Below are 25,373 nucleotides of genomic sequence, written 5' to 3'. Positions count from 1 at the left end.
AGCTCATGGACTCGTGCTAGTCTGTCCTACAATGTGAATAAGGGCAGGTCAAGGGCATGAGGTAATAAACAAAGGATTCCATTGTAAAGGCCCACGCATCTCTGGCCCATCTTACTCTAAGGACTCTAAACAGGAGTCCCATCCTCTTCTAGAGTCCAACCTCAAAAGGAGCTGCCCGTGCTGTGCCAGAGATATGCCTGTCTGTGCAGGACCCTGCAGAGCCAGGGGACAGCCAGGAGCAGGACACTGCTCCCAAAGACAGCCCTCTGGCTGCCTGTCCCTTTCTTTTATGCCCGACCTCCCACCATAACTCCGGCCCTGTTAACTGAGTCAAATACTTGAAAATTAAATTCAGTTGAAGAAGTTAAATGTGTTGGGGTCATTTTAGCTGAAACTTTCAGTCTCAACAGGCCACTCCTCCAGAGGAGCCACAAGGCACACAGGAATTCCTGGGACACTACCGCCACACAAGCCAGACCCCCCAGACACTGCCCCACCTCTGTTCTCTCTGGCGTTGCGGGGCTTGGGCTAGGAGCCCAGGCGGTATCCTGCGGAAGGTCAGACGAGGAGGCGCAGCCATTCAGCAGCCAGCCCGCGGCTGGGAGCCGGAGGTGGCCAGCACCGTGCCAGCCTGGGCGTCAGAAAAGGAGCTAATTTAAGGGAATGGGACTCGTAACACGAACATACATTCCCCACTGTGGATCCTCGCCTGGATCCCCAAACCCCCAGTCCCCCCCACACCGCGACACCTCAAATCTTCAGGAAAACAGAAGGAACCTAGGTCAGAGCAGGTGATAGAAGAGAGGAGGCCAGGAAAATGGAAAGAAACAAAGAGCAAGAAAGTCTTGAGAAACTGATCTGTTTGACTTTCTTTCCCCTTGCTCCCCAGTTGGCCAGCGGGGGGCGGTCATCAGACCAGGAAAGAAGACACCGAGAAGGAATGAATAGGGCCGGGAGACAGGGTCCTGGGGCGGGTGAGGGTCGGGGTTTTTCTCAGAGGAGAAAATTGTGGTCCACTGGCCTGAGCTAAGCCTGAGTTAGAGGCCAGGTTGACCCTTCCTCTGCATCCCCAGGCCCCTTAAAGCAGGGTGGGCATTGGCGGTGGGGGCACAGAGGCGCACAACAGAGAAAAATCGGGGCTGCAGAGACTGACTTCCTGGAGACCCCGACGGAGACCCCCTGACCCGTGCTTGCGGTGGGGAAAGAGTGCCTGAGAATTGGGGCGGGGTTTCCTCACAGGGGCCCCTTTTTGGCCCTGTTTTCTCCTCCACCCCCAAGGCCCGTGGCTTCACGTTTAGGGGGTAGTGTTGCTGGAGAGCCTGTCTCCATCCCCGCACTTCCCAGCTCACCCTTTCACCGGGTGCCTCCCCCGAGCTGCAAAGAGGAGGGGGCGGGGGTAGGGGGAGCCAATCCCGGCAGCGCCAAAGGGGGGAGGCAGCGATGACAGCCGCGGGGAGGGGGCGGGAGGAGAGAGGCGGCTCGGCTCTGGCTCTGCTCAGCTCCGCTCTGCCTCAGGCTCTGCGCTCACCTACTGCCCAAGGCTCCCTTCCGCTCCTGCCCCAGGAACCCCGGGTGGGCCCTAGACCCCTCCTGGTCCCCAGACTCTCTACCCCAGTCGGGACTCTCCTGGCCCCCAGCCCCTCCGTGTGCTACGCCACCAGGGGGCGCCGTGTGAGCGCCCTATCCTGGCCACCCGGCGCCCCCTCCCAAGGCCCAGGCGGGACGGGAGGGGGTCGCCGGGGGCCATGCGGGGCCAGGGTCGCAAAGAGAGTTTGTCCGATTCCCGAGACCTGGACGGATCCTATGACCAGCTCACCGGTGAGTCGGTGGAGGGGGGTCGCTGGAGGGGGGTTGCTGGAGGGAGGGTAGATTCCACCCCCCGCAGACCCTTATGTCTCTGACCCCTGCCAAGCCCTTGCACACACTCTGCCCCATTCCCAGACACCCTCCGGCTGCTCTGGGCCCCAGGACACTGGGGTTTAAAGCCTTGGGTCCCAAGGTGGGGTAACAGGGTGGGGAGAGCAGGTGGGCAGGTGGGGAGAGGCAGCAGGTGTGGGCCCCTGTGACACAAGGCAGGGAGGGTTGTGGTGGGAGGTGATACGTGAGTGAGTGCCTGTCATTCTTTGTGTGTCTGTGTATATATGTGTGTGCGCCTCCCACAGCTGGTTGCCATGTGCCCTGGGCTTGGTGACGGCCAGGGTGAGTGCGAGTGTATGTGGCTGTGCAGTCGCATGATCTCGTCAGATGGAGCAGGTTGCGTAGTGCCCTGGTTGTACTAATGAAGTTGTTTGACCGTATGTTTCTGTTCCATGTGCAACTCTGTGCTTTGAGTCTGTGCTTCGGCGTGAAGCGGTATGTGGCTGCCAGGATGTGCCAGGGCTTCACTTCGTGGTGGTGTGTCTCTTTGTAAGACTTTGTGAACTCCTGGGGCAAGTGTTTGTGGCGGTGGGTTGCGTTGTGTTTTGTGATTGTGAGACTGTGCCGGTTATGTTGGTGTTTTGACGCTGGTTGTATACTTTCATGTGGTGTCTTCAGTGGGGCTCTGTGAGTGTCAGTGATGTGTCTTAAGCTAGCTGTCTCTCTGGCTCCCTGCTGCAGAAGAGGATCTTTAGTACATACCACTGCTCACCCCACGTTTTCCACAAATAGCCCAGGTGGGCCCAAGCAGGGACTTGAATGTCCAGCTGCCCGGCCTGGCTCCTGGGAGCAGCACCTGGCCCCTACCCGGGAGCTCTGGTTAACGCTGGGTCAGGCTCTCCCCACATTAAGTACTCAGAGATCATTTTTACAACAGAAGCTCCTTCAACACCCAACAACTGTACTGGAACTTTACCCCAAAATGAAGGAAAACACGTCCTCTTGCCTTTTTTCCAGACCCAAAGATAGAAACTTTAGGCTTGGAAGGTGCCATGTGGCCTCCCCTTGTAACTGTCCTCCAAACCCTTCTGCTGCCCAGATACCCTCTCCCCCACACCGGGGGAGCTGTGAGACCAGTACCTCTGTGCCCATGCACATCGCTGGGTTTGGTAGGCAGATCCATGTGTTTGTGTGGGTGACACTTGTGTACATTTCCATGCATGTGTGTTTCTGTCTTTTACTGTGCAGCCTGCCCAAGAACTGCAATAGAGAATGGGAGGGGGTGGTCTCTCCCCTGCGTGTGCACCAGCTGGGAGGTAGAAGGGGGCCGTGATCCTTCTTGTCTGTGCCGAGGGTAGCCAGGTTAAGACTTGGGGGTGGGTATAGGGCTAGAATGCAGTGCCTTTGGAAAGTGTCTCCCTGACTCACTGACCCTGCGGAGGGCCTCGTCCCCATGGTAACTCCCAGAAAGGGAAGCCCTTCCGCTCGGGCCCGGGCCGGCCCCAGATGTGTCCTAGATGTGCCTGAGACCTAGATGGCATCCGAAGGTCCAGCTGTCTAGCTCTGCTTTGAACTGTTCTCACCATCTCTGGATCCTTGAGAGCGGCGAGGGACCCAGGGCCCTCATTAGCACCACATTAGCCAGTGTTTGCTTCCCACTTTAATTGATTCTCCCCTTTAAGGGAATCGTCCCCTCTCCACGTGGCTGTTTGAATCAGAGATTGATTGGGTGAAGGTGGGGAAGCACTTGTATTAGAAGGTGCAGGGATGGAAGTGTGAGGACTAGCTATATGCGTACGACTTTTGCTCTCTTGGGGCCTCACTTTTCTCTGTAAAATGGGGAATGCTACTTCCTGCCTGCCTCCCTCCCGAGGGAAATAGAAAGGTCAAATGTTGGCAACCGTGTTTCCTGTCATAAGCATCCTTTCTGTATATAGCTCTACACAGGGCTTGGAAAGAAGAAATAGGACTCCCAGGAGCTCTCCTTTTGAAGGAGGGTGATCTTATAGCAGTCCCAAATAGTGTTGGGGCACCCCCTGAGTTAAAGCGCTGTGTGCTTGGAGACGCCTGATCAGAAAGAAGCGGAGAGGGAGTCGTTGTCCGCGGTGCTGAAGAACGCGCTGGCAGGAGGTGCAACGGGGCCATCTAAGTTCCCAAAGTGTCGTCCCAGTGCAGACGGAGACGACTTTTAGGGGTGGAGAAAGTCCAAGAGCCACCCTGCCCGGCATCTAACCCCTCTAGTCTTACCTGCCCGGCATGGCCGCTAGGCAGTGCAGCAAGGTGGGGAAAGGCAGCGGCAGGCCTTTCCCAGCTGGAAGAAAAGAGTGGACTGGAGAAGATGGGGAGAGAATTGGGACCAGGCTGGCCAAGGCCTGAGCTCTGGTCCCTGGGCCTGGTATCTCCAGAGTCGGAGTCAAGTCTTTCTGGCCATAAATATCGTTCCCCGGACTGGGGCGCCCCCGTGTGGTCATACTCAGCTTGGGGCGCTGAATCAGAAGAGGGGTCACCAAATCAAGGGGCAAGATTTGCAGGGAGTTCGGAAGTGACTCTCGCTTCATAAATGCAAGATATTTTAGCCGAAAATACGGGCTCCCAGTCGGAGGAGTGGAACTCTGCCCCTTCCGTAGGCTGTCCCAGAGTGTGAAGACATTAGTGCGTCCTTGAAGAGGTTTACTTTGGGTAAAGCCAGATGGGGACGAAATCTGGGAAAGGGGTCAGGGCGGAGACGAAGGAGAGGGGGCTTCTGATGCATTTGGCTAGCAGTCGGCACATGACGGGAAAGTCTGTGAATCCGCTGGGACAACAAAGGGACACAACAGGAACAGCTATGAGAAAGGGATTGGAAGCCAGGAGACAGACCAGAGGGGTCACATCCCTGCTGCCCTTCTTTGTCACCCCAAGGCACTGGTCAGTCCCTCCTCCCCCCTTCTGCTCCCTCTCCCATTGGTCCAGGAAGTATGGAAGTGTGGGAAGTTGCCATGACAACTGTGTCCTCTTACCCCCTTCTTATCTCTGCCAAAACGGGAAGAGGAGGGGTGTGATAGGCAGAGGAGGGGATGAAGAAGAGCAATAAAAGATCAGGCTAACTCCCCCCTCCCAACTCCTTTTTCAAAACCTGTGGGTGCCTCCCTTCCCCACCAGAAATCCGGGAAATATTCCCAAAGAAGACTATGAAGAGAATCTGCGCCGCGCGCGCCCCCCCACCCCCACCCCCACCTCCACTTCAGCCTCAGTCTAGGAACTTTGGGGTCCAGTGCTGTAGATGCTGCGGCGGGGGCGAGGTCCCCTCGCGTGGCCCGGAGAAGACCTGGAGCGAAACAAGGCTCTGCTGTCTGAGGTCCTGGTCCTGCAGGTCCCGCCCTCTGGCGCCGCCGCCCTGGCAGGGCCCACTCCCGTACCGCGGAGACCGGACCACCCGGGGACTTGGGGGAGGAGCTTGGCCACTGTGCTCCCGGAGGAACCATGAACCGTTGCCCCCGCAGGTGCCGGAGCCCATTGGGGCAGGCAGCGCGATCCCTCTACCAGCTGGTGACTGGGTCACTGTCGCCAGGTATGAGGAAGGGAGAAAGGGGATGGACCTCTCAAAAAATGAGCGAAGTGGGATAGGAGACTTAAAAAGGAGGGAAGGGAAAGGGCTCCTCAAAGATCGAGGGAGCAGGATCTCTCAAAGGGTTTAAAGGGCAATACCTCTCACAGAAGTGGAGCTCGGGACAGGAGTCCTTACAGAGAAGGTGGAGGAGGTAAGGGGTCGTCAAGGGGGAAAGGAGAGGGGGCATCATGGTCCCCCACAATGGTGGAGGAGCGTGCAGGGCATCTCGCTGATAGCAGAGGAGGGGGCCTCCAGCAGCGCGTGTAAGAGGCAAAGCCCCTCACAGGGATAAAGGAGGAAGCTTGCAGCAGAGCAGGGGAAAGGCACAGCCCTTAACTGAGTTGTTCAGTTTAATGGGCTCTTAAGAAGACTGGGGAGGTAGGGCTGGACCAGCATGCACTCAGCTAGTGAGCTCACGCGTGATGGGGTGGATAGACTCATGTGGCCTGAGGAGTGTATGTCACCATTTTGTCTGTCTCTGGGAGTCTGTCCTAAGGGGGCTGTGCATGCGTCACTGGGGTTGCGAACGCTGGGGCTGTGTGTCCCTAGCTTTGCGTATCCCCGGGATTCTGTGACAGTGAAACTGCACGAACCTAGAGCTTTGTGCTTTAGAGTTGGGTTGGGGGTTCCTGCGGCACACAAAGTTAGTTGTGTAGCCTTCACAAGGCTGTAGTTTAGTGTGGGATTTGTGGAGTTGATATGGGGATTATGGGTGTCATATCGTGGCACTGCTGAGATTTGTGCGCACCTCCACTTGGGTTTCCTTCCGGCTGCCTGGGCAGGGCCCACAGAACCCAGCATCGCCTCCCCACCTGGCCTGGGGAGACCAAAACAGCCTAGCCCCCTGGCATTCTGGGAGCTGTAGTTCTCTGGCTCTCACCATGGTAGGTAGCCACTCCACTTGAGCCCCTGGAGTAGAGACAGGCCTCTCCAGAAGGAGGGGAGATGAGGCTGAGACAGAGCCATACTTAGAAGTCGCTTGGGGAGCATGCATCCCCCAAGCCCACTGCTTGGGCCTGTCTCCAGTGACAGATGGCCAGAGCCAGGCGGGGCCAGCTCTCAATCATAGCAGGCATGACTTCCAGGCCCCAAAATAGCCCAAAGGCCCAGGGAGTTCATTAATCACCTGATACAGCTGGGGGCTGCTGTGTCTTCTGTCCCAGCTGGGGTACAGTAGGCTGGGGGACTGAGAGAAGGGCTTTGGGATCTTCACTGGCTGGGATCTTCACTCGGGGAACAAGGATAGATGGAAAAGTGGGACAGTTACATGGGGTGGCGTGGACCCCCCCCATAAGGTTTGAATGACTGAATGATAGGAGTATCTCTGGTGAGATTTGAGAGACCCAGGGAGGGCCCACCTAATGCTTCAAGAAAGTTTTCCCCTGCCCTGGCTGGTGTGGCACAGTGGATTGAGTGCCAGCCTGTGAACCCAAAGGTTGCCAGTTCGATTCCCAGTCAGGGCACATGCCTGGGTTGTGGGCCAGTTCCACAGTTTGCGACAGCGCAGCCTGGGTTGTGAGAGGCAGCTAATTGTTTCTCTCCCTTTCTCCTTCCCTTCCCTTTCTCACAAGAGAAATAAAATCTTTAAAAAAAGAAAGAAAGAAAGACAGTTTTCCCTTGAGCCCTCATTCTGCCTGATGTGTTTCCATTAAGACTTCACTCCTCTGAGTAAAGAGCTAAGTGGCACGGGAATGCTTGGGAGGACAGACCTGGGCGAGTTTCTCACGGGGCCCTGGGACCTGAGAGGCTGCTGAGTGGGGAGGAGGGAGAACTTGAAAAACAACTTCCTCTTTTCCTTCTGACAGACCCTCCCACTGGAAGCCTGGTGATTTAGGACGCTGAGTCCCTGAGTGGCAGCGTCAAGGTCTCTAGGGTCGAGAATAGGGGTGAGAGAGGGAAGAGGAGGGTCAGGGACAGGGCAACTGGCTGCAAGGTTGTCAGTCTGTCCATCCGTGAGTCAGCATCTGAGATCAGGGAGATGCTACTGTGCTGCCTCTTTCAGTGGGAGAGGTTGGCATTCAAGGCTCCATGGAATCTGACCCTTTTGGCCTTATCATTTGTAGCTCCCCTGGGTGGCTAAGCCACAGTCACCCCCCCGGATTTCTTCTTCTTCTTCTTTTTTTTTTTGTTTTAAGATTTTATTTATTTATTTTCAGAGAGAAGGGAAAGGAGAGAGAAAGAGAGGAAGAGAAACATCGATGTGCATAAGAAACATCAATCAGTTGCCTCTTGCATGTCCCCAGCTGGGGACCTGGCCCACAACCCAGACGTGTGCCCTGATGGAATCGAATCGGTGACCTTCTGGTTAGCAGGCTGGCACTCAATCCACTGAGCCATGCCAGCCAGGGCACCCACAGGATTTCTTGACACGCCCACATCCATTGGAGAGATGGCCTGAGGGAGTTGGCAGATTATTGGTTCTGGTTCAAGTTTTGATCCATCCCTCATCACCTGTGCTGTCCTGGGAAACTCACTTCTCTGAGCCTCAGTTTCTTCATTGGCAGAACAGGTGTATTACTACTCACTCTGACCATATCAGCTGTAAACACAGGAATGATAGACCCCAACTATCTGGTTTGTTATGAGGGCTGGGTGAGGTCATGTATGTAAAGTATCCAGGGCACAAAATATGCTCAATAAATGCTGGTCCCTTTATTAAGGTGGCCTGGTGACATTTTAGCCACCCTTTAAGAGTCAGCTCAAAAAATACCCTCTCCAACTTAGAAAGGCCTCCCACTTAGAAAGTTTTTACTATAGCTCATTTTATGCCTTGCCTGGAACAAACAGTTCCTACCAAGTGGTAGGCATCATGCAGCAAGTACTTTTTGAATGAATAGATGGCGTGTAGCTCCCTCAGCGGGAGAACTCGCTGCCCAGTGGGGGCCAAGCCCCGTTTGGTTCACCCTCGTTCCACAGGCACCAGCATGGAGCCTGGCGTTCGATCTATACACGTCCGATTTTTTAACAGCCTGGCCCTCTAGGAACTTAGAGTCCAGTTGAGGAAGCAGGATTGATCCAGAAATATATCTGGGTTCAAATCTGTATCATTTAACTCTGAGCAAGTCCCTTTGTCTCTCTGGTCCTTGTTTATTTCATCAGTAAAATGGGCACAACGTGAATCACTCTGCCGACCTCGTGGGGTCATCATGGGAAGCCACTGAGAGAACAATATGGGAACGTCTGAATTGTTCAGTGCCCTGGAAATGTAAGGAGGGTGTGGCATGTTATCAGTAATGGTCACTGTTAAGGTGGTTTGGTGATGTGGGCTGTGAAAGATTCACAAAGAGAAGAAAGTGTAGAGAATAAAGTTTTTAGTCACCCTCCAAGAAAGGAGAAGGGGATGTTGTGGAGAGATACACCAGTCTTGAGGGGTGGGTGCTTTGAGCTTTTATTGGACTATAATTGGATTAAAAAGGGTGGGGGTCCTGGCTAGTGTAGCTCAGTAGATTGAGTGCCGGCCTATAAACCAAAGGGTCACCAGTTCGATTCCCAGTCAGGGCTCATGCCTGGGTTGCAGGCCAGGTCCCCATTAGGGGGTGCATGAGAGGCAACCACACACTGATGTTTCTTTCCCTCTCCTTCCTTTCTCCTCTATCTACAAATAAATAAAAACCTAAAAAAAGTGGGGATCAGGTTGCCATTTGGCCCCTGGGCTATTGGGGCGCTGTAACCTGAGGCTACAGTTTGTTCTAATGTGGTCTTCTGCCTGTGGCCGTAGGGAGACCAGCTGTTCTTGCTTCCAGTCCTCTCCAGTCCTGGGGACAAGCTCGGAAGAGTGAAATGGCAGTCATGTTTAACAAGGTCATAGGCCTGCTAGGCAGATGGTGCCACCGTAGCAAATGGGGCTGGCTTTGCCCTTTCAGTCACAAACACTTTAGCATGTACTCTGGGCCAGGAGTTATTCCGTCAGCTTTCCATGCATTGATTCATTTACTCCTCCCAGCACCCATATGAGATGAACAACTCACGCACACAGAAGTTAAGAACGTGCCCATTTAATAGCAACTTAAAATTAAGAGGCAAAGCTGGGATTTGAACCCAGGGAAGCCGGCACACTGATCCGTGTGGTTACCTAGCATGCTAAGCTGCCTCCTTTTGTTGTTCCCAGTAGTAATATTACAGACTTAGGTGCTGAGTTTTGAGAGCCCAACATGGATTTCAGTAGAAATTCAGATACGGAGAGCCCGCTGGGGGCTGGCGGCTCTGAAGGGATGGGAATCTAAGATGCCTCCGAGGGGTGGACGAAAGCTGTGGTACAGAAGGAAAGCAGAGGGGAGGGTATTCCAGGCAGAGGGACTAGCAAGAGCAAAGGCACGCACGTAGCCAGACAGTGAGGAGGCCAAACTGGCTGGAAAAAAAAAAAAAAAAAAGGCGGGGGGCGGGGGCGGGAACCTGCTGATGAGGGGAAGGGGAAAGGTATTAACTGCTAGATGTGCAGTTTGGACGGTGACAGGAACTATTCGCTGGTTTCACTTGTCGATCTGTAATCTCTGAAGCGGGAGAATCAAAAAGCAGCCCCTGAGTTCACTTCTTCTGTGGGGGGAGGGGGGGAGTGGAGGAGGGGAAGCAGAGGGTCACGCCTGCTTGAGGCTGCGCTCCTTCCCGATCCTCCTTGGAACGCCGTCCAGGGCTGTCGGTGGGGGGAAGAGAAGGGGTGAGACGGGTATGAAACGGACGCCGAAGCCCCAGCGGAGGTCCGCAGAACTACACATCAGTGAGTCTCATGAAGCAGCGGCCCCCCAACCCCAGCCCCACAACCGCGGCTCAGACACACTCTCCCCGGAGCCGAGCCAGGAAGGAGGGCTTCGTCTGGGGCCCTTCCCCCTAAACCCAGCCTCCTGGAGGGGCGGGCGGGCGGGCTGGGACGGGAGCCAGTGTGGTGCGGTGGGTGGTTCAGAGTGCGCAGGCTCACAGTCAGCCTGGTTTAAAATCCAGGCTCGGACACTTATTGATGGGACCTCCTTTTGCCTTAGTTTCACCACCTGTAATTAGGGATAACAGCACCATCTTCACAGGTTTATTGTGAAAATTCAACATAATAACGTGTTAAGCACAAAGTACTCTATCTCGCTCGTACTCAGCGCTCGGTCAGCGTTGGTCAGCCCTGCAGTAACTCCGTGGCTCCAGTCCCCTGGCTCACTGGCTCTGCAGGCCTCTCCCCACCCGACACTCACCAGCACCACTTACCAGGAAGGAGCGGGATGGAGGAGGGGCTCCAGGACTGTTCAGGAGGTGGAGGTGGGGGGTGGGCCCTTGGAGGGTTCAGATTTCCCTTCCACCCTGGGCCTCTCCATCTGCTCAGTAATGGTTCCCTAGGAGCGGGCAGGGCTTTGGCAGCTCCCGGGTGAGGCCCCAGCCAGGGGGAAGGGCAGAGCACAGCCACTCCTCCTCTCCCAAGGTGCTAGAGTCTCTTGGTCACGAAGGCAGCCAAAATAAGTCTCCCCCCAATGGAGCTGTGCTAGGGCTAAGTAGCCTCTTTCCTGCCTAGGCTATTGGACCTAATTGTCCCTCCCTGGGCCTCAGTTTCCCTGTCTGTGGCCTGTGGGAAGAGGGTGCTCCCCCCCCACACAGTCTCTATGGCAACCACAATCGATGTTGATGGTGTCCTCCCCGGCGGGAGAGGTCACTGCCTTCTCCTCTATAATATTCTCATCCAGTTCCATGCAGATACAATTACACAACCACCATAGACCCGTGCACCTAATAATAGGGCACATCCATATCATCTCCCGGCCTGCAGACCCACATCCCACAATCCTCCTAAAACACAGACTCCTCACACCTGCTACACACTCAAAATATTCCAGTACACTCTTACACACACACCATAGACACTCGGGTCACATCCCCCTAAACACACACCTAATAGGCGCACGAGCATGTGCAAACACATAGACACGCATTCTCCATACAAACACAGGAATACGCACGCAAGAAAACACCCAGACTCCCCTGAGATATTCGGACCCCCACATCTATCACTTATGTGTGTGCAGCGCATCCTCTCTCGCACACACTGCCCTTTCCTGCCTTCTCCCCAAGCGCGGCTCCTCCCTCTGCCTCCTCCCTTGGGCACAGAGTAGCCACAGGGTGTCTGGGGGAAGCGTCCTTAGGGACAGAGGCAGGTCACTGCCTCCCTCCTCTGGCCTGGCCTGGCCTGGCCCAGATCCTTCACACCAAAAGCCCCCAGGAAGATGCCAGATGCGAGGCTGAGGTGGCCTGCGAAGAGGAGGAGGCTGTGGCTGGGAGGTTGTGGCTGGTAGGTGAGTGGGGCAGGGGCGGGGTGAGAGAAGGGGGGAGAGGGAGGAGATCCAGGGAGGGAGAGGGGGAGGGAGGCTGCGGGCGGTCCTACTCACGCTGGGGAGCCCAAGGGCCAGGCCGGCCTGTGTGAGTCTCTGCCGATGGGGGCCATGCCCCGGGCCCACCATGAACCTGGAAGGGCTGGAGATGGTCGCAGTGCTTGTGGTCCTCGCTCTGTTTGTCAAGGTCCTGGAGCAGTTTGGGCTCTTTGAGCCTGTCTCCTTGGAAGGTAACCCAGGTGTCCTGGGCAGGTCTGGGCTGCTGGTTGGAGGAGGGACAGCCGCCACCAGCACTGGGGAGGGGCTGCTCTCACTTCTGGCTGGGAGCAGGGACGAGCAGATTGGTGATGGGATGGGGTATTTCCCAGGGCACAGGAAGCATATTCCCTGTGCTTGGGGAACAGGGCCTCTGGGAGAGGCAGAGAGGGGGACTCTGGGGTGGAGCATCTGGGGGAAGTGAGGAGGAAATCTGGGGGACCAGGTGTCTGACAGAGGTGAAGATGGAGGATTAGGGGACAGGGTATTTGGGGAAGTGATGGGGGCGCAGTGTGGGAGGACTGGGGTATGGAGATGAGGGGAGTCTGGGGGGCATGAGGAGGGGTCGGGAGATAGGCAGGGGTATCTGGAGTAGAGGAAGGAGGTTCTGGGGATCCCGAGATACCACTAGACTTCTAGGGAGTCCCGTTTGGGGCCAGGGGCCCACAGTGGCTGGGAAGGTGTGTGGGACTCTCCATGCCTCATCCCTGCAGGTGTGGTTACAGAGCACGTGTGGACTCAGTGCGTGAGAGATGCAGGGGGTATGATTGTGTGTCTGTGTGTATGACGAGAAAAGGCAAAGCATGTAACTGTGTGAGCCTGTGTATGTGACAGGAATGTAATTTAATGTGTCACAGTGACAGGATGTGTGGCTTTGTCAGATGGTGGATGTGACCGTGCCTGGGGGGACAGCATGTGTGTGGCTGCCCCATGGGTGTCGGATTGTGTACGTGGCTGTTCCCGAAGCTCCCTGAGCATCACTAGCTCCACACCCAAGACTCAGGAGGGCAGTGGGTTCTGGAGGGACAAGAGGGAGAACAGCATGAATGAGACATTTATAGACCTGCTCCGGCAGGAGGGAGGGGGTGGGTGGGCTCAGGACCCTGCTTCCCAGGCGCCCACTTGCCCTCAGCGTCCAAGGGCAGAATGGCACCCAGGGCCTAGACACTGCGAGTGGGAAATCAGCCCTCCACTCAAGTGGGGAGAGTGATGTTGGGGGTGGAGAGGGGGACGTGTTCTGCCTCCCCCGGAGAGTTTGGGCCTCTCCCTCCACTCTACACCAAGAACTGTGCAGCTCCATAGCGTGGCCGTACCCATTTCCACCAGGGACGGGTGAACAGGCAAGAACCATGACAGGGGGACTGCAGGGAAGAATTAAAACATGTGAAAGGAGGCAGTACGAGATGAAGGTCCATGCACTGCTCTAGTGTTGAGGAGGAGCAGAAGACCTCTCGCTCACCCCCCATCCTCTGCTGCGTTTGTTGGGGTGGGGAACAGGAATTGGTCCTAGATGAACTAGGGTTCCTCCAATCTTTTTTTTTTTTTTTTTTTTTTAAGAGAGAGGGGAAAGGAGGGAGAAAGAGAAGGAGAGAAACATCTATAGGTTGCCCCCGACTGGGATCCTGGCCCACAACCCTGGCATGTGCCCTGACTGGGAATCACACTGGACTCCACTGAGCCACACCAGCCAGGGCTCATCCAATCATGATTGGATGACATCAGTTGGGCTCTAACTTACCATGCCCTTTAGACTGTTTGGTGGGAAGAGGGGTTATCCAGGAAACCCAGCATCCCATAGGCTGAAGGCAGCCCCTTTCTCTTTCTATCTTTAGAGGAGCCTAGAGGAGATTGGGTCTTGGGAGCAGGTAAGGAGGACGTGTGAAGAGGAGGTTGGAAGAAGGGGGGAGCTGCCCCCTCAGTCTGGTGGCAGCTCTACGTAGCACCAGAGGCCCCAGGTGCAATACAGCCTCAGCTTCGGGAAACCAAAGTCTGGGCTAATGGAGCCCTGGGCCAGGGGCCAGGCCGCCATCGATCCCCTACCCAGCCCACTGCCTCCCTCCCACCTCTCCAGAGCTCCTGCTGTGGAGGAGGGAGAGAGGACCAGTTGGAGTGGGAGAAGGCCATGACTCCCAGCAGTTACCCACCTCGGGCAAGACCTTATCCTGGGGGTGGAAACTGCGTTGGGAGGGCGGAGCCTGTGTGGGAGCTGAGACGGCTGAGTAACCTTTAACCAGAGAAAGTTGGGCCCTTTGAGAAGTGGACTGAGGCCAGCCTCAGTGTCTGCGGACTCTGGCCCTGGAGTCTGGATGTGGGTGCAGCCAGGAAACAGACACACATGAACGTGGGGGGCTCCTTAGGGTGCAATGAGAGCTGCAGGACGTGTGTGTAAGCAAGGGGGAAGGAGAGGAAGTGTGATGGGGGGGGCTCCAGCTAGCCCCACGTTACACTAAATTACTTATCTTAAGGTCCTTATTGCCTCAAAGTTCAGTGTCATTTCACCTTCAAAGAGTAGACCATACTGGAAAGGACTGGAAAGGGGCACTTTCAGGATGGATGGATGAGTTAGCTGCTGGGGAACCCTGTTGCACTGGCAGGAAGATACCGGTACCTTGGGAAAGAAAGGTGGGCATCCTCTGGACCGATGGGGCTTCTGCATTGAGCTGCATGCAGCCTTAGTGTCTGGGTGCGTGGGCGCATAGGTCACAGTATGATAATGGGCACTTGTCCTGGGGACCGTAGTGTGTGTCACAATATTATAAGGTCCCAGAGTGGCGTTAACATGTTGTGTCATGATGTCCCCAGGGTCGTGTGTTTTTGTGTGGCTTGATCATACTGTGTGTAGGATGGCCTGTGCAGTTCCTCTTGTGTGCCATGGTGTTCCCAGGCCACAGCCGTGTGTTTGCGTTAAAGAGTGTTAGGTCAGCACATGTGTGTGCACGCACATGTGTTGAAGCCTGCTTAATTAGGCCACAGGGTGTGAGTGACTGGGTGTCAAGCTGTCACTGTGTGGCATCCATCACTCTGTGGTTTACTGTTCTGTGTGTCACTCTACATGCCTGTCTGTGTGTGAGAGAGAGAGAGAGAGACAGGTGTTCCTACCCGGGCAGTCCTTGGGTTGGACATCACACTCAGAGGTCCAGCCCTAGCATTGGAGGCAAGGGCACTGGGTCAGCAGACACTGAAGCCGATTCCACCTGCCCGGAGCTGCCTCGCTCTCTCCAGCTGGGTCCCATTATGCACGGTACCCCAGCTGCCTCCCTGGGTTTCCATGCCTCTGAAACCTGCCCGGCTCCCCAAACCCTGGTCTCAGCTACCTTTGCCATCCCCCTTCAACCTTCCCCAACACCCCGCCCCCAGCCGGGGTTAATGTGTGGTGGTGGGAAAGGGACAGGGAACCGAGGGGCAGTGGGGGTTAATGTGCCTTCCCGGGGTCTTCTCTCTTCCCAGGCCACCCTCCAGGGCCCACTAAAAAAGCGCTGAAGCAGCGGTTCCTCAAGCTGCTGCCTTGCTGCGGGCCCCAAGCCCTGCCCTCAGTCAGTGAAAGCAAGTGCCGCTCCTGTACTTCCTGGGGCGGGGCCCGTCGTGTGGGACCGTGTGACTGGAGCGGGCCTCTGTGTGTGTGCTCGTGTGTGCACGCGTGCGCGGCGAGTGTGCCCCCCTGGTAGGGTGGGTACTGGCTAGCGCGAGAGTGAGCAGGCGTAGCTACAGTCCTCAGAGGAGGCCCAGTGTGGGGACATGGTCAGTTTGGGGTGCGGGGCCCTAGTGTCTTTAGGCGGCACCTGTGTGCGAAATGGGCGGGGCCTGTGTGATTGGGCGTGGCCAGGGTGGCACGGCTGACGCCGGAGCCCAGTGCTGTGACCGACGTGCTGCGGGCTGGTCCAGGCGGCTGTTCGGGTCTGTGCGCCTGTGCGTGGCTTAGCTGGGTTAGTGTCTGTGACTTTGGCCTCCTGCCCCGTCCCTGGGCATGTTATGGTTGTCGAAGTGCATGTCGCCCATGCGGATGGAGCCCGCCTTCCGCCAGATGCCAGGATACTTGGATTTTCTAGTGGCAGCCTGGTTCCCAGTTGAGTGCCCTCCCTTTGTCTCCAGGCCTGTTTTCTCAGTTGGGCCTTGTCCATGTCGTAGGATCGTACTTCATTTTGCAAGCCATCCAGGCCCTTTTTGTAGTTATTGGAGTGTCGTTTTAGATTCGGAAAAAGAACCGGCGTGAGTGCCGCATGCAGGCGTGCGTGGGGTCCACTTCGTGTATGCCTGTGCTCGTTCGTTACGTGTGCTTTTGCGTGCGGGGCTGGGGTGTGTGCATTGTAACACGCAGGTTTGTGAGATCTGCAGTGAGTGGGAGGGACAGACAAGGTGTGTGTCTGCAGTTGGCCGGGCTTTCGGCTTTCTCGGTGACAGTGCGCTCCCTTCAGCATTAGCCGCCCCAGCCTCCCTACGCCCCCACAGACCCCGCCCGCTGGATCCAGGTGACTTACTCTCCTGGTGGGGGCGGGGGCGGGGTGGGGGGCTTTGGGAGAACGGGGTGGGGGCATTTGCCTGGGGGACTGGATGTTGGGGGCTCTGGGGACTGAGATGGGGCCGGGGGTGGGGCCTTGGCTAAGGCTTACAGGAGGTGGAGGCAGGGGTGGGGTCTAGATGGGGCTTGGCTGGATCTGGGCGGGGCATGGCTCCAGCATGGCTCTGGAAGGCGGGAATCTGGGCGGGGCAAGACCTGGACTGGGCAGATCCGGGTAGGTGTGGGAAGGCACAGAAGCTGGATCCTCAGACGCCCTTTCTCAGAACCTGTCTTCACTACTCCAGCCCCTTGCGGGATAAAGATGGGTTGGGGCCTTTTTTTCCTACCAGGGCCCAGGGGCCCAGAGGCCAGCGCCGGGTCGGATCCCTGGCTCTGGAGACAGGCCTGGCCTTGGGCCGGGCCTGCTCTTAGACCCTGAAGTTGACCAGAGTCTTGTCTCCTTGCTTTCACGTCCAGGGAACTGGCAGGCTGGTCTCTGGTATTGGAGATAGGGGGGATTTACGGATCGGTGATCTTGAAGAGGGGTCATAGGGGCTGGGCCTGAGGCGCGCCTCTCCCCCTCCCTCGCCCCCCCAACCCCCACAGACAGCGTGGAGGATGAGTTTGAACTGTCCACCGTGTGTCACCGGCCCGAGGGTCTGGAGCAGCTGCAGGAGCAAACCAAGTTCACTCGCAAAGAGTTGCAGGTCCTGTACCGGGGCTTCAAGAACGTGAGTGTAAAAAGCAAGGCCAAACTGGGAGAGGGGTGGGACAGGAGGGGCGAGGCCTATCCTGGACCAATCAGAAAGGTGGCCTGGCTTTGGGGTGTGAGACAGAAGGGGAGGGGGAGAGAGAATCCCCTTCTTCCTCTTCCACCCCCACCCCACTCCCCTCCCCCAGTCCCAACGTCTAGCAGGAGGTTCTGGCCTGTTTGAGAAGGGGCGGAGCCTGTAGACAGTCCGGTTAGGTTTTGTTGTGGGTTTTTGTTTTTGTTTTTTCCGTTGGGAAGAAATCTGGCCCCCATCAGAAGAGCTCCACGGTGAGCCCCCTGGAGACATGAAGGTTTTGTCTCTCTCTGGGACTCTCTGTGCTGGAAAGGGGAGGGATGGGGAAGGAGGTTTTGTCTGTGTCCTCAGTCCGGTCTCCCCACTGCCCAGGAATGTCCCAGTGGAATTGTCAATGAGGAGAACTTCAAGCAGATCTACTCTCAGTTCTTCCCTCAAGGAGGTGAGGGGCCAAGGCCTCACAGGAAGCAGCTGTCTGTCCATCTCTAGGCTGAGTTGGGGAGAGGGTTGTGGGGGGCACCTGGGAATGCCAAATGATAAGAGGTGTTTGGGGAGCCCCACGGGGGTCAGAAGTCCACTGCCGTCTGGTAGCCAAGCTCACTGGCTCACTGTTCTGCAGACTCCAGCACATACGCCACTTTTCTCTTCAATGCCTTTGACACCAACCACGACGGCTCCGTCAGCTTTGAGGTGAGCTGGAGAAGATAGGCCAGGGAGGCCTGGGGCTCCGGGGCCAGGATATATGGGCCAGACTTGGAGAGGAGCTTGAGTGAACGGTATCTGAAGACATATTCCCCCCTTGCCTCCTTCCCAGGACTTTGTGGCTGGTTTGTCCGTGATCCTTCGAGGAACCATAGATGACAGGCTGAACTGGGCATTCAACCTGTATGACCTCAACAAGGACGGCTGCATCACCAAGGAGGTGTGCAGGGCAACTGAAGAGCTGGAGGGGGGTGTGAAAGGCCCACAGGAAGGAAATGAGACTCACATGCGCATTATCAGCAAAGGCAATGCTTGCCCTGGGCCCTGGGCCTCCCGGCTTGGAGGCTGTAGGCTCTGAGGCTCTCCTTTTCTGGCCTAACAGGAAATGCTAGATATTATGAAGTCCATCTATGACATGATGGGCAAGTATACGTATCCTGCACTCCGGGAGGAGGCCCCGAGGGAACACGTGGAGAGCTTCTTCCAGGTACTTGGGGTGGGGTAGGCTGGAGGGTCCTGGAGTAGAGGGAAGAAGGTGCGGTCCCAGTGGGGAACTTACCTGAATTCTACCTGCCTCTCTCCTGCCATCCCTCCTGTTATCCCCCCCGAATACCTTTTCGCAGAAGATGGACAGGAACAAGGATGGGGTGGTGACCATCGAGGAATTCATTGAGTCTTGTCAAAAGGTACAGGTCTCCGCCCCCACATTTCCCTGGTCTGGACTCAGGGTCTAATTCAATGATGTAGGAGAAGGCTCCTTTGGGCAGAGTATCATGCCCTTAACCAACCCCACTCCCAAGCCTGTTCCTTCACAACGGAGGGGGGGGGCAGGGAGGCCTGGCATTCCTCACCTCTGGTCTCCCTGGGTGTCTCCTTCCTCATTGCCTCTCTCAGTCTCTGACTGTCCGCATTTATAACTCAGTGTCTCTCTCCCTGTCTCTGACGATCTCTTTCTCTTTCTCTCTCTCCTATCTGCCTCTCCCACACCATGGCTACAGGATGAGAACATCATGAGGTCCATGCAGCTCTTTGACAACGTCATCTAGCTCCCCGGCATGGGGGGGTCGGGTGTCCGCCGACCATGCTCTAGTCCTAGTCCACTTGGACCGCACCCTTCTCTCCCCGGGTCTGTCCTCATCCCAGCCCTGCCCAAGGTCTGTAGGAATCCAAGAGCCTTGGATTTAGTGGAGCCAGAGGGGCCAGGGAGTGGGCAGAGTGCATCTGCTGGGTGTTCCCAACTCCCAACAGCTCCCACCCCCTTCCTGCCTGACATTCAGTGCTGAGGGTGCCCCTGCTATAGGAATGAAGTGGTTCTCCACCGCCCACCCCACTCTAGAAACTGCAACACTAGACAGAATTTCTCCTGCTATGGTGCTTTTCCCATCCCGGATCTCATAAACATTTTCCATAAGACTCCCTTCTCAGAGAAGCCGCTCTGTCCTTGGCATGGATTGGCCTTTCAGAACAGGGCCTGTGAGAGCTCTGTAGGAGGGGACAAGGATGTAAAGGCAGAAATTTGGGGCTTGAGCCAGTGGTTAGGTCCTAGGAGGTAGCTGGAGTGCAGAGTAGGAAGGCCTAGGGGTTGTCAGTGAGAGCTAAGGCATGCCCGCTGTCCCTCTGAGCTCCATGGGTCTGCCGCCAAGCTATAAAAATATGAATTTCTAGGCTCTTCAGAAGACCTTTTCTCCTTGGAAACACCCCACAAATTTTCCGTGCTCAGTATCCCAGAAAAGCCTGGGATCCTGATGTCTGTCTCCTCCCCAGATTTTCTTCCTCTCCTTCCTTCCTGTTTGTATGGTAGTGGTGGCCGGAGGGGAATATGGGCGGGAGATGTCCTGGCTGATACCTCCCAAAGGTTCAGCCCACGAGCATGGAGTGAGTCGGGGACCATCTAGTGAATGCGCTAGAAGAAAAGGGAAGGAGGGGGGCTGGCATAGCATCTGAACCAGTGTGGGGACATTCACTAAAATCTTTGATCTACCCAGGCTTTATCCAACCCCCCCAAATAGCCTCCTCATTCCCACCTAGGGTCTCCTCTTACTATTCAATCTACCCAGAGATGCCCTGAACATACCTAGAAAGCAGGAACCAGAGGATCCAAGCCCTGCGTCATCAGCAGCACCCCTGCCATGCTGTCACTCCTTAATAGACCTGCTTGTTCCATTAGCCAGGACCTGAGGGGAAGGGCCCCCAGAGAGCTGCCTTTCCCGTCAGAACACTGTCGACTGCTTTGCATTTTTGGCTCCTCTGTATATTTTGTAAAATAAAAAAATACACCAGATCCAATAAAACACAATGGCTATGCATAGGCTTCTGTCTCTGCCTTTTTGTCCTTCCTACCCCACACGTACCTCGCGACCTCTGACTCATGCACCTGCAGCCTTTTAGCTCTGAAAGAAAGTGCCTCTTTCCCACAGTGTGGCCAGCTCTTGGCACAAGACCAAGACGTGGGTTCTGAAAGGGCTGGAGACCTACCTGACCTTAGAGATGTATAGCGATGCCCCGAACACAATGCTGCCTTTGTCTAGGCATTGTTACAAGTTGAATCAAGAATTTCTAATTTACAGACATCAGTTAACCTCCAAGTGTTTTCTTTTGAGGGGGAAATTCCCTTTAGTTTCTAGTGAAAATTTTGTTATGTAAACATCTCAACCTTACCTGCAGTGTGGACATACATTTGTGTTTCTATTCCAGTCAAGAATGGTGGGGACTCAGAGGGCAGGTTACCATGGAGCAGGTGACATTAGGGTAACAGAAACTTCCTGGGGGGGGGCGGGGCGGGGAACCTTTCTTTGTTTTGCTGCTAGAGAGGTAGCTGCCAATGGTAGGCCCCTCCCATCCTTCCTCTAGGGCAGGGGTGTCAAACGTATTTTCATGGGGGGGCCACAGCATCACAGTTGCCTTCAAAAGGCCGAATGTAATTTCAACTCCTTAACAGTTAAGGAGTAGTTACATGTATACAGTCCTAAAGTTATTTTGGCCCTTTGAAGGCAATCTCGAGGCTGATGTGACCCCCGGTGAAAATGAGTTTGACACCCCTGCTCTAGGGTACTGTCCTATGGTGAGTAAGCTTCCCCATCCATAGTTCGTCTTTGGCTATAACTCAGTTTCAAGACTGAAATCAAGGAATATCATGCTTCTCGTTGCATTTGATTTTGCTCTCAAACCTCCTCCTGCAACAGCCCACCCTCTCCTGTCCCTGAGGAACGGTGATAAAGACGTTAAGCTTGGAAGTTGCATGGCCATCTCCCTGCCAACCTGATCAAATGGCCACACACAAAGGACCGAGGGGACCCTGAGAAGGGGAAACAGACCCCGCCTAGAGCTCCATCAACTCTCATGTCTTTTATATTTGAGTTTATATCTTTCCTTGTGGTTTAATGCCACTTTAGGCAGAATTTTTCTGCCACCAGCAAATGTACCCAACTGAACCTGTAGCTCTAAACCAAGGATGTCTTGAGTGAGATTGTTTTTACAGACGTACATTACAGAAAGAATTCCAACATTTACTAACTGTATTCCAAGGTTATATAGAGGCACCTGTTCTATTACTTCTATTACCGTACACATTGACAAGGCATGGTGTCCAAGAAACAAAAATTTTCTTCCAGAGTCCATCATTTTGTCATCTGACCCTACTCACATCACACAATTATCTGCTCTTTAGGCCCTTGGGTTTCATTGGGTCACAATCCCTCTGAAGGGTCTGATGAGATATATGGGCCCACTGTCCAAACAGAAAAAAAAAGTGCATTTATTTATTTATTTACTATTTTAAATCATCACCTGAGGATATGATCATTGATTTTAGACAGAGAGTGGGTCACATCAATGTGAGAAAGAAACATCGTTATGTCCCCCACCCCCTTATGTGCCTTGACTGGGGATGGAACCCCAACCCAGGTACGCGTCTGACCTGGAGTCAAACCCGCTACCTTTTGTGTACAGGATAATGCTCCAACCACCAGAGCCGACTGGCCAGGCTCCATTTATTTTGGTAACCCTTAAGCCCATCCATGGGCCCTAAGTTAAGACCCTGTGATCCTGTCTACCTTTCAGCCTCCCATTGCACAGAAGAGAAAACAGGCACATTTATAGGAGGATTGAGACCTGACCCAGTCCCCAAAGTCTCTATTCAGAGAGGGCCTATGGCACAGTAAGGATGCATGCTGTGCATGTCACAATCTAAACAGAGCGACACTGCGGTAGGCTCTCATGGTGCTATTATTTCGTGACACTTCTCAGTTTGAAACTACTGTGCCCGTTTGTTTGAGTGGCCGTCTTCTCTGATACACTAAGCTACAGAGGGCTCCTGGGGTGCCTGGACTGTTTTTTCCCCGCCTCACCATCCTACCTTTGAGGCCTGGCAAATAATAGACAATAATTACTTGGTTGGATGACTGAGCATGACTTGCGTACATAACTGGGTTTGGTATGGGGGCATTCTCTATATCTTAGGGTAGGTCCAAGTTTAAGGGAAGCTGAAGTCTAAAGCTGAGAATTTCTGGTGAAGTGTGCAGTGCCCCAGAGCCAGGGCACAAAAATGGGAACCCAAAAAATAACGGGTTGGCATTCTGACTTTTTCTGGTCGGACTCTGAATGTTGTCAGCTGCTCCATCTCAAAACACCCTCCTTTCCTGCCTTCCGGTATTTTATACTTCCTGGTTTTCCTCTTACATTTCTGGCTGCCCCTTCTCAGCCCTCTCTGCAGACTCATCCTTCTTAACTGGAATTCTAAATGTAAGGCTCCACGGCTCAGACCTGAGCCTCTTCTCCAAAGCACATTCAACCCCATGGCTTGAATACCATCTATATGCAGAGGACTCCTAAGTTTATATCCCCAGAATTGTCTGAGCTCCCAGACCCATTGATCCAGTTGCCTATTTGACACATGATGTGGACCTGTAATAAACGTAACCTCTTCAAAATGGAGCTTTGATTCATGCCTTCTCAGGCTTCCCCTTTTCAAGTAATGATACCATCCACCTAGTTGCTCAGGTCAAAATGTAGGCGTCTTCATGTCTTCCTCTCCCTCACTCCCCGCCCCCCCACTCTCCTTTCATCATTCCCCAATTCCACCACCGAAGGTGCAGCCCCTCTTTTATCTCCACTGCTGTTCCCTGGGCAAAGCCACTGTCATTACTCACCTGCATTGTTACTTATTTTTCCACCTAAAGTAGCCCCTCCTTGGCGTGGTTACTTTCTATTACACCACTCAATCTCCTTGCTTCATTTTACTTAATCACAAACTGAGTCCTTATGTATATATTGAATTTGTTATGGTCTGTTCCCTCAACTAGAATGTACGCTCTTTGAGAGTAGGGCCCTACTTCATTCATTTTACAAATATTTATCGTAGGCCTGTTAAACTTTGGTTCCTTTTGTAGATGTGGTATGGAGAGAAAGTGTGAGGCAAGAATGGCCCTCCAGGTTTGAGAGGTACAGATATGGAAGGTGAAACTTGCTTGGGCCAGAGACCCCAGAGTCTAGACTGTGGTGAGCAGATGGAATTGGGGCTACTGACTTGCTAGCAGATGTGAGATATGGGCCAAAAAGGAAAATGCCATGAGACTGAGGGCTGGGGTCCGGTGGAATGACACCCCCCCCCACCCCCTCCCCAAGTGATCGCAGTATTCAGTGAAGCTGCTTATGATCCCCAGTTGTCATCACAGGAAGTCTCCTAGGAAAACACTTGCTCTTAACCCCAATCTCAACACTCCAGGACTAAAAAGAAGGGGGGCTGTAAGAGTCTCTGGAGCTATAGGTTGGACTTCCGTTGGAGAGTTGAAGATGAGATGGAAGAGTAAGAGGGACAATACTAAGGCTTAATCAGAATGAGACTGAGATGCTTAGTTCACATTTATACAGCACAAGTAGAGACAGATAGCTCAACATAAATGTCAAATGCGGTATGACAGAACATATGGCAAGGGGATCCAAGCCCACCTAGGATTCAGGGAAGGCTTCTCTAAGGAAATGATGTTTATGCTGGTGCCCAAGGTATTTCACTTCTCCCTCACACTTCACGTTCCCCATTCCCAAACAAGCCAGGCCTTTCCATCCCTCCCTACATTTGTACTCTGTTCCTTTTGCCTGGAGTGTTCTTTTCCCTTTCTCACTACTCAGCCTGGCTAACTCATACTCATCCTTTAACGTTTAGCTCAAAAGCAAAACCATCCATGGCAAAACCGCCTCTTCCCCGAATAGGATTGAATCAGTCTCTTCTCTGCGCTGCAGCAACACTTGGGTACACCTTACGAGAGGTGTGCTCGACTGTCGCCACCACTATACTGTGAGCTCATAGTGGCTGAAGAGCCCAGCACGAGGCCAGCTCAGTTGGTATCGGCTGGAGGAAGGAACGAATGATTGAAAATTTTAAAGGGGTCAGCGCCAAGTTGGGTGTAGGAGGAAATGGTTCAAGACACAGGGGTTAGCTGAGCTCCTTGGAGCGTTGTCTTCACAGAACAGAGCCTGGGTCAGGTTGTCGTAATGAGCCAACCTATCAGAAGACTTTCAAAAGAAATAGGTCAGTTTCTCCCTATGTCTTTAAGAACTAGAGGCTTCATTTCCGCGCCTGCCCATTGAGAGAGTAAACGCCTCTCTTTCTCAGCCTCCCTACCCCCCTTTTTCCCAATTGCCCCAACCCGCGGCAGCCTCCTCCCATACTCCCCTTCTTTGGGTCGGGTAATGGTCCGTCCCCGGGCGCCAGGCTCGTTCTGGAGGGTGGAGAACATAAATGGTACATCCTAATGTCTTCATCACCTTCTGCTTTTCGCGTTTCCTTGGTTCTACTTCCCCCTACCGAATGAGCTCATAGGCTGGCCCAAAGAAGGAGGGGGGACCGGGCTAAGGCGACCGGTCTGAGCCGGTCTCTGGCGCAGGCGCAGTGCGGATAAACAGGAAGCTGGCGGTAGAGGCAGCGGCAGGAGAGCTCCTGGGTTTTCGGGGGGAAAATAGCGGAAGACTAAGATTGTAGGGAGGGCAACAGAGGCTAACAGAGCGAGAAAGAAGCTTTGGCCACTTCCCTCCAGGGAACGAGAGATTGCAGCTTCGTTCTCGACTTAGGCTTCCGGCTCCCCAGCTTAGGCTGAGGCAGCGGCTGACAAAGGGCTCGCTCCGGTGCCGCCGCCCTTCTCATCCGGGCATTCAGGTCCCTGCGGAGGGGGAGGGGGAAGGGCAGAGGGGGAAGGGAAAGAGCAGGAGGGGCGAGCTTTTGGAGCCGAGGCCCTCTCCAGGGTTCTGGGCCTGTGGCCCAGCGGACGGAGGCCTAGGAGGATGGTTCAGAAGGAGAGCCAGGCGGCGCTGGAGGAGCGGGAGAACGAGCTCAACGCCAGCCCTGCCGCCTCTGCTGGTGCATCGTTGGAGCCACCGGCAACTCCGGCCCCCGGAGAAGACAACCCGACCGGGGCTGGGGGAGCAGCAGTGTCTGGGGCGGCAGGAGGGGCTCGGAGGTTCCTGTGCGGCGTGGTGGAAGGTGAGCGTCCCTCTTCCCGCCTCGCCTCAGTACTAACAGGTTCTGTCTTCGTGCGGGTTGGCGGCGGTGCTGGTCGGAGGGTGCTCTTAAAGGGTGTTACTCGATTGGATTTGAAATTTGACCATGCTGACACGAG

The 25,373-nt window shown here is 54.7% G+C and overlaps 2 protein-coding genes across 11 annotated transcripts in view; both read left to right on the top strand.

Moving 5' to 3' along the window:
• Window positions 1–1,447: 1,447 nt before the first annotated feature.
• Window positions 1,448–20,073, top strand: KCNIP2 (potassium voltage-gated channel interacting protein 2). Of its 10 annotated transcripts, none has more exons than XM_036027196.1 (10): window positions 1,448–1,818; window positions 15,229–15,324; window positions 16,194–16,247; window positions 16,883–17,007; window positions 17,434–17,503; window positions 17,681–17,751; window positions 17,876–17,983; window positions 18,146–18,250; window positions 18,387–18,449; window positions 19,792–20,073. In XM_036027196.1, the coding sequence occupies exons 1-10, from the start codon at window positions 1,746–1,748 to the stop codon at window positions 19,939–19,941; spliced, it is 915 nt and encodes a 304-aa protein (XP_035883089.1). In that variant the 5' UTR covers window positions 1,448–1,745; the 3' UTR covers window positions 19,942–20,073. The 10 variants fall into 10 exon arrangements, with proteins under 10 accessions (XP_035883089.1, XP_028369848.1, XP_028369844.1 ...); XM_028514043.2 differs by having other exon boundaries at window positions 1,449–1,818; window positions 18,762–20,073; XM_036027197.1 differs by lacking the exon at window positions 16,194–16,247 and having other exon boundaries at window positions 1,449–1,818.
• Window positions 20,074–24,108: 4,035 nt separating this feature from the next.
• Window positions 24,109–25,373, top strand: part of OGA (O-GlcNAcase) — a 29,912-nt gene continuing 28,647 nt past the window's right edge. The window contains exon 1 of the mRNA XM_036027189.1: window positions 24,109–25,237. Within this exon, the coding sequence (XP_035883082.1) occupies window positions 25,039–25,237 (199 nt within the window). The 5' untranslated portion in view covers window positions 24,109–25,038. The remainder of the gene's footprint in view (window positions 25,238–25,373) is intronic.

Source organism: Phyllostomus discolor, chromosome 5, assembly GCF_004126475.2.
Source record: "Phyllostomus discolor isolate MPI-MPIP mPhyDis1 chromosome 5, mPhyDis1.pri.v3, whole genome shotgun sequence".
Lineage (NCBI taxonomy): Eukaryota > Metazoa > Chordata > Mammalia > Chiroptera > Phyllostomidae > Phyllostomus > Phyllostomus discolor.
This window is presented reverse-complemented; position numbering and strand designations above follow the sequence as displayed.